Source organism: Diplotaxodon limnothrissa, linkage group LG1, assembly GCF_057381915.1.
Source record: "Diplotaxodon limnothrissa isolate DT_005_m linkage group LG1, D_limnothrissa_male_GT1.1, whole genome shotgun sequence".
NCBI classification, from domain to species: domain Eukaryota; kingdom Metazoa; phylum Chordata; class Actinopteri; order Cichliformes; family Cichlidae; genus Diplotaxodon; species Diplotaxodon limnothrissa.
The window spans coordinates 25,814,908-25,823,720 of NC_140596.1; the positions used below are offsets into that span (position 1 = coordinate 25,814,908).

At 39.7% G+C, this 8,813-nt stretch overlaps 1 protein-coding gene across 1 annotated transcript; it reads left to right on the forward strand.

Moving 5' to 3' along the window:
• The first annotated feature begins 653 nt into the window (after nt 1–653).
• On the forward strand, nt 654–7,743 carry grtp1a (growth hormone regulated TBC protein 1a). The gene is made up of 8 exons (XM_085356034.1): nt 654–1,141; nt 2,919–3,070; nt 3,152–3,310; nt 4,219–4,343; nt 4,950–5,046; nt 5,647–5,819; nt 7,135–7,320; nt 7,439–7,743. Exons 1-8 carry the CDS (start codon nt 1,071–1,073, stop codon nt 7,529–7,531), a joined length of 1,056 nt encoding a protein of 351 aa, XP_085212160.1. The 5' UTR covers nt 654–1,070; the 3' UTR covers nt 7,532–7,743.
• Nucleotides 7,744–8,813: the final 1,070 nt, after the last annotated feature.

Sequence of the window (8,813 nt, forward strand, 5' to 3'; positions counted from 1 at the left end):
TTTATTTATAGTTATTTTTGTAGTCCCGAGTCACCAAAACAGCATATATTAATTTAATTTCAGGCATATTTTGTACGACAGAGCGGCCCAACACGTGGCTACGTTCACCTGTGTGACGTGGCCTTGCAGGGAGAGCTGCTTACAATTTATGATGCTTTTACTTGCAGTAGGACACATTGGTACTTTTAAGACACCCTCGTTCCAGTGCACGAGTTCAAACAGTGTTTGGCTTATTATTATTATTTTTTATAAGTAAGTTTTAATTTGCTTATAAGTTTTTTATAAGCAAAAATATAGTGCGTATAGTGGAAAAATAGTAGCATTTTTAACTTTCCAGAAGAAAGGGTGTTTTACTTTTAAAGCAGTTATTATTGTGCGTTTCTATACCTGATGAGCAAAGCCTAACCTGATTTATTTCAAACCTTAGAACAATGCTTACATCTTCTCCTTTTCTTTTTCTACTTCTCTACAGCTCTGCATCGTATTCCCCCAAAGCCTCCTGAATGCAACATAGCTGATAGTTTGTCCCGTGAGAGCTTTGAAACGGGATGTTACGGAATCCCTCGAAAGCAGCATTACGGATTGATTGAAGCGCGTGTCCCGGGACATACGTCACATGTACGAGATCCTCCATGACAACGGGAGTGGAAGTTACCGAGCACCCGAGTGGCTTTTAGAGCGGGGATAGAAAAAAGGGAAACCGCAGTGTTTGCTTGTTAGCTGCACTCTATCGCGCCTGGGACCCGCAGCAACAGGTGCATGTAGATGGCGATAAAACTCGAGAAAAACTCTACTTTTTCACCAAACACGGTCTGACGGATGGGACGACACTAAACAACTTGTTAGTTCGCGCGAAAGACAAGAATGAGTCTCTCCCCAATTCCGGGGAAAAGCAGCTGTGTCTCAGCAGGTTTCCCACCGCTCGCACACATGGGGGAAAAAAGTCAGGCTTGGGGCTAACTTACCCTAACTTTGATTTTCTTGTTAACTGTGAGCTTTTTTTTTCTTTGGAGCAAACAACACGGCGGATACATACAAGGGATATCACCGGAGCAGGACTAGAGGCGGTAATGGAGAAGAGCAAACCGAGCAACGGGAGCCGCTCCCCCGCCGACCGTGGAGCTAAAGACAGGGTGGACAGGTAACGTTGAAAAATGGTTAATAATCACAGAAAGCTTAAAACAAACAAACAAATAAATACGACTTGTTATTATTTTTCTGCTCTCAAAGTTAGTTGAGTTTCGTAAATCACGAAGCAGATATCACTTTGTTTATTTGAGCTGTTAGGTACTTCTGACGGTTACTGTAATAGTAGCTTAAACCTGACTAAAGCTAACATATATAAACAGGAGTCAGGTTATTAGTCAGTGTTAGCATCACAAAGATTTTGTTTTCAGGCCGCCAAAACTGATGTTGACTGTATTTAGTATTTTTATTTAGTATTTTTCCCCACCATGTTCACATATATCAAAAAGTGTCTACTGTGAGTACTGAAGTATTACAGAGTATTGTACGTGTGTAAAAAGCTTAGGATTAAATTACAATTACTTGAAGTTTACTCCACTGAATAACTGCCACGTTACTGAATTCACCCAAACTAATGCAGACCCATAATAAATCCCACCTTCATGAGAATTATAATGTTAATGCTTTGTTAACACTCTTCTACAGGGCTTTGTTAACTTTGACTTCATTGTAGTGGTCATTTGGAGGCTGTACTTTTGGATTTTACTTCGTCCTGTAAACATTATTACTCAAAAGCTACATATTGTACTGATTAATGGCTCCACGTTTTTATATTTGGATTCTACAAGAGTAGTTCTGAATAATTTACCGTAAAAAATAACCCTTACTTATCTTTTGCGCTGCCCTGGTGTCTGATTGGCTGCTCCTTACAAACAGATGGTTTGAATAGCGGTTGAGTGGGGTTTCTTTGCTCATAACCAGAGCAAGGTGCCTGTCATCATAAAGACCCAAGAGTAGAAAAAAAATGTCTGAAACTGAGGCTCTGAGCTTTCACAGACTCACTCCATGTTTACTATAAGCATGCACCACTGTAAGCATATATGTTTATGACAAAATAAGAAGCTGTATAAAGAGTTTACTCTCTAATGGAGAGTAAATTTAGAGCCATCACACTGATAATGAATCAACACCTTTTTACAAAATGTTGCTAACTCCCTATGAGAGGGATTTTTGTCAGCTGTGGTTTACAGTGAATAAGCTTCGTTTCGATGTACAGGTGGTGGTACTGATTGGAAACGCTCTTGAATTTACTAACGTTTATATATATATATATATATACTCCATACTGCACATACAGTTGTTTACTGTATGTGAAGTGGAACTGTGAACACAAACCAGCACGACAAATCAGATGACACATTGGTAACATCAACACTGATACATCCAATGTCTGTGCTTACTGTTGCTTTGGCAATAAGGACACTCTCAGAGGAGAAACTTAACCTTTGCATGAAGATAATTTTAAAGTTTGTGTGTTTATTTTTCACTGTAAAGTAGTTTCTGCAAATCCAGACTCTTGTGTGACGGTGGAGTAGGAGCATTTCTTCTTCAAGGGACGACTTTGCTCTTGGGTTAATCAGATTATTGTGTTACCTAATTCGTAAGGTTGAGCCACCTACAGCCACAACTTCTTCACGTACTGTAGGACCAGATTACAGATGGAGCTATTGGTATTTATAAAACACAACATTAATAAAACAAAGCAATTTTTTGATATCTACTCAGCTTGTCTTGGCTCACGCTCAAAGAATCACAACACAAAGGTACACTTCCTGTTTAAATAAATGTTTTCCAGTTTGTTTGTTTTTTAAGCTTTGATGATGACGAGCCTGAAAACTATTTCGATAACTTGCTTCTTTGAAGTAGTTTGTAACTTTGTCCACTTTTCTCAGAGTGGATCCGTATGGCTTCAAGCGGTCAGAGGACTTTGATTATGAGTCATATGAGGAGCTCATGTCTGAGTATCTAGTTGTGCTCACCCGACGAGCCATCAAGTGGTCCAAACTACTGAAGGGCAAAAGCAAGGTGCAGAAGAATATGAAATGTGAGTATGAAAACAAAACACACTCACACAGTTCATAGTCCATAAATGTGAACTCAACATAAATACTCCCCTCTGTTCCAGTAAAGCGTTACGTACGCAAAGGAATTCCCAATGAGCACCGGGCTCTGATCTGGATGGCAGCCAGTGGGGCTCAAGATCAATTGGAGAGGAACCCAGGGCACTACCAGTCCCTGCTGGGAGCTGAGCACGACCCCAAACTTGTGGAGACCATCAAGACAGGTCAGCCTGTTCAGTTTCTCACTCAGAATATTTCACGTCTTCAGCAATAAGCTAAGGGTACAGCTTATTGCTGAAGATGTGAAATATTCTCCACCATTTAAATTATGATTGGCCAAAATTAATATTAGATTAACTTTTTGACACACAAACTTTAAGTATTTGCAATTAAAAGCTCTGTAAAATTTAGCTTTGTTGTGTCTTTGTCTTCATTTTAATATCTTTATTTATTTGTGAAATAAAAAATGAAATAAACCTCTACAGGCTTTGCGCACCTGGATTTCAGTGTTTTGGTTCTTTATTCCTTCAGGTTCTCCTAAACTCACAAAGCAACTCCTTAACCCTCTATTTCACTAGTACCTACTCAGCTCGACTCTATTCTGTTTCAGTGGTTTTTCATTACAATTGAGTACCACCACCTCAAAGTGCCTGGGGTTGTTAAAGCAACGCATGTGAAAGTCACTCAAATAATTTGCATGCAACACAGACGCAACACAATGGACCACATTGAGCGACTGTGGCTCTGGTGGTAGAGTGAATCGTCTACCAGTCGGTGAATCAATCCCCGACTTTGAGTTCTCAGTTGAGAGGCGCTATAAGAGTGCCGGTCCATTTACTATAATAATACCACCTCCGTGTTTCACCTTAGGGGTGTTTGTAGCCAAGTGGTGAGCAGTGCCTGGAAGAAATGCTTGGATTTCTGGTCATCAGAATGGAAACATTTTTCCATGTTTTCCGAGCCCGTTTCAGAATAAAAGACACAAAGTCCAAATATTCAAGTTAATGTTTAGACTGACACGGTCTCACATTTAAAAGCAGGGTTTCAGTTTCCTGCTCCTTATCTGTTACAGCGTGTATACAAACACTCCACACACAGTGTGATCGGTGTCCTTGTGGTCTCTCGTTTTCAGACTTGAACAGAACATTCCCGGAAAACATCCACTTCCACAAGACGTCAAACCCATGTATGCAGAAAGCTCTGTACAATGTGCTGCTGGCCTATGGACACCACAATCCAGCTGTGGGCTACTGTCAGGTACGGCTCAGCGCCACAGATTCTACCCTGATGTGGATTTTGAATAATATTTAAGGAATGATAATGTAATGAGGTAAAGCAAAAAATCTAGTATTATTATTCTGTGATATTAGTTTGGATTTCAGCAAAGCCACCTTGCGTTGGTCCATCATTTAAGAGTTGTGCTGCGGGGTTAAAATGTACAGTAATGTAAACTGTAAATAAAAACAGCAGTTTTTATCCTTAATGAAGTTACTTTATCATCAACACTTACCAATAATTTGCCTCTGTGTCCAGAAAGAGGCTTTATGTGTCTATGCCAACTGACTGTGGTTATTATTAGCATATGAAAGCCAAATTCCATTCACCAGATCATATGCAACTTGGTTTGCAATTTAAACAAGGGTGTGTTGATGTTACATTTGTTGCCAGGCATAAATAGAATCCATTTATCTTTAATTATACTCAGTGGTTGTTGTTTTTTTTTTCTTAATTCCCATTCAGTCAGTGTACACTTACTGCTCTGTGCCCTAGATGCTTTATTAAAGAGCTCTTCTGTCTGATACAGTGTGCTCAGGCAGGATTACAGGACTCATGTGAAACCTAACTGTGTGTCTTTGGCTTCAGGGGATGAACTTCATCGCTGGGTATCTACTCATCGTCACAAAAGATGAAGAGAAATCCTTCTGGCTGATGGAGGCACTGCTCGGCAGAATTTTACCAGGTGAGTGTTTCTGTGCATTCACTTACTGCCACTCTGAGCCCTGTGCTATGAAGCACGTTCAATATAACCAGTGTGTCTCAATTTAGTATCTAGTACTACATGTGTGCCCTTTAAGAGCTTTAGTCAGTAAGACTGTAAAATATGTGCTGTAAAAACGTTTTGCCCATTTTAAGCCTGTAAAGAAAGCTGAAGCAATAAAATTGCACCTGTGAAACTATATTTACTGATGCTCATCAGGGAAACAGTAGAAGTTACCTTGGCAATATAACGTAGTATAAAGTGAACCAGCTTCAAATTACAGAAACCCCAGGGTTAACCCGGAAGTTATGCGGATAAGTTGAAATCCTGCTTTGTAGTACAGACCCGATCTTGTGACAGGTGTGTATGCGTCCAGGCCCTTTGGGTACCAGTGCTGTAGGCTAAGAATAATCCTATCACGTGGCCTCTGTGTGTGGCTTCAGAGCTGCACTCTTTTCATTTGGATCTTGTAGTCAAACAAGAAATGTTTATTAAATTTACATTTAAGCTCTTCATTCAGGTGTTGTATTGCATATATTGCTTTGTTCTTATCAACGATGTGTGTCTGCGTTGTGGTTACAGACTACTACAGTCCAGCCATGCTGGGTCTGAAGACAGATCAGGAGGTGTTAGGGGAGCTGGTGAAGGTAAAAATCCCGCCAGTATGGCAGATCATGGTGGACCATAACGTCATGTGGACCCTGGTGGTCTCCCGGTGGTTCATCTGTCTCTACATAGACATCTTGCCTGTAGAGGTGAGTGTGTCTGTGATCAGCGTTTCATACTCATGATCCAACTCCTATCAGTACTGCCACAAAACTTTTTTTTTTTTTTTTATTGACATGTAGTTGTAATATCTGAAAAATAGTCAGATTATTTACTAAATACTCGTGCTTCATCACAGCCCTTTTTTTTTTTTTTTTTTTTTTTTTTTTTTTTAGTGGGTTTCGATAAAAATGACAACTTTTGTTTTATTCCTTGTGTTTAATTAATCCAGTGCAGCTAACCCACTTTATACAGCAGTCTTTATTGTTTCTGTCTCCCTCTGTTGACCTTCAGGAGGGTGTGAGCTGCTATGTTTGTTCCCCAGATACAACTGCTGTAGGAGGGTGTAACACTTGCAGAGAAAGTGGAAAATAACAAGTTGGATGTGAAAAATGAAAGGAAAAGAAAATTCTCCCCACTATTTTGCACCTCTCTACATTAAAAAAAGACACTAGAAATACAGAAAATAGTCAAATTTGTATTTGCATTTTTAGCAGCAGTGCTGAGGAAACTACAAAATTATTACAAGTAACTGCTTGTTTTTGTAAATGCATAAATATGTAAAAGCACCACAATTTATGGCAAAGTTACTGTGAGCTTTGTCCAGGTGGGTCAAATCTGCATGCACCAACTTCTCTGAACAAACAGCAGTGGTGAGATGGCCGCTGTGTGAGCACTGCCGCTGTACACGTGCTCTATGCACATGTGTGTGGAGGTGACCTCACATTACATTACACAGCAGGGAAGAAATGGTAAAGGTAAAATAGTTTATAAAATAAATGACTTTTTTAAGCCAATGCTGTTTGTAGTTTCTGTAGTTAATTATACACAAATGGCAAAAGAAGTAATTAAACGGCTTTTGAACCACTATGCAAGTCTGAATGTAGCTGAACTGCCAGCAGAGTCAAACACCTCCTTTTCTCTAGTGTCAGAAATGATACCTGAACAGGAAGAGTTTGGGGGTGATGTGAAGTTTTCCTTCATCCACTGTTACAAACATCTACCATGAAAAATGCTTAAAAATAAAAGTTAAGAGCTTAAAAACACTGGAAAATTTTTTAAGGTAAATTGAAAAGGAGGTGAAAATTGTACTTGCCTTCATTACATCTACTAAAGTTAATAAAGACAGCTGATTCTAATTGAGCAGGAGGCCTGTTTGACCCTGCAAACTACTGCAAAAATGCTGTTAACCTGCATTAATACTTCCCAAGCTCTGTTCAGTAGAACCTTTTACATATGGTTTACTCTTCATGTTGTGCACTACTTTGTTGTTGGGATTCAGTGCTTTGCTGCTGCTTTTCCCAGACTGTTCTGCGGATCTGGGATTGTTTGTTCTACGAGGGCTCGAAAATCCTGTTCCGCGTAGCTCTGACTCTGATCCATCACAACCAGGATCTGATTCAGCAGTCCCAGTCACTGCCAGATGTCTGCCAGAGCTTCAAGCAGATCACACACGGACCATTTGTAGAGGAGTGCCACACATTCATGCAGGTAAAGACCCCTACAACTCTTAAAAATCATCATGAGTCATTTTACGGGATGAAAGATTAGAGATATTACTTTTCCTTTTTAGTAATCCTTTAATCCCCGTTTCTCTTGCCTTTCCTAGAAAATCTTCACTGAACCAGGAAGTCTCTCCATGGCAACCTTGACTAAGCTCCGGGCGACCTGTCGCTCTCGTATCACTGCTGAAGAATCCTGACCTCTCCCTGTTACTTAAATTCAGCACTCATTCCAGCAGATGTTTGCACTTTTTTTATTTTTTATTTAAACTGAGTCACTGTGACTGCTGTACATACTGTGTGTGAAACAAACACGCAGCAGTGTAAATATGTGATTAATATTCTTAGGTCTGTGCTGTATGAAATGGTTGTGTAGTTTGGTAAACATTTCCTTTTGTTTAAACATGAAATTCTGCACTTTAGTCTAGAAAATGAGTCACGGTGAAGAAAATGCTTAGCAGTAAATGTTCAGGTGTGATGAGTTGTACACTATACATAGCTGGAAGAACCTGTCTACTGTATTTCACATTAAAATCCATCAAGAGTATATACAGTGATTGTTCAATTAAATAGAAAGTTGACATTCAATACTGGTACAATGTTGTAATATAGTATGAATAAGTGATTAATCTAAGATGTTGCAGTACAGTAAGTTAAAGGGGTGGATTTCCCCCCCCCCCTCACAATTGTGTTCAGGGGTCTCTTTAACAGTTAAACAGTTTAAGTTCTAGTTTGATTAGAGTTGGTTCAATATGTTCTTGAGTAAAATTGTGGATAATGAAAAGTATCATCATAACGAACCAGTCTGTAATACAACAAAAATCTCTCAGCTGAATATTTAACATACACCTGAGTAACCAGCTTTGAGTTAAAAATAATAATTAAAGCTGCAAGCAGCGTTATGAGGGCCCTCGCACCCCGGCGTGTCGAGCCATGCCCAACTTCGAAAACCAGCACGTCCGATCTCATGTCACATTGATGGAATTCATGCATTCAACCACCAGCTAACATTTAATCTCATTCTACCACGATTATAGTCGTCCCACTAGGTGGCGCTCTAACCATTACTGACAAATGGCATACCAAACATTTCCGACCTCAAGTCTCATCAAATCTGCGACCTTTGGGAGAGATTGGACATTGTGTTTTTGAGTGACAGCAGATTACTGCTCTTTGGCGAGTGATTGAAACTCCACGTGTCGCCATGACCACCCCGTTTCCCGGAACGTAAAAAGCTTCGCAATTTAACATCACAGAGGTCTTTAGATTCGACACACAAGAGATAGCTTCAATCTGACGAAATCCCTTGGAGGAGTTCGTTAAAGTACGGTGCCTGAAAAGAGGGGAAAATGGCACCAAAATTACACATTAATTTTAAAATGGCTGACTTCTTGTTGGATTTGGGATATTGCTCCAAGAGACTTTTTGTACATCTTGATATCTTCCATAAGCTTACAAGGTCTCAGACTCATAGATAAAACA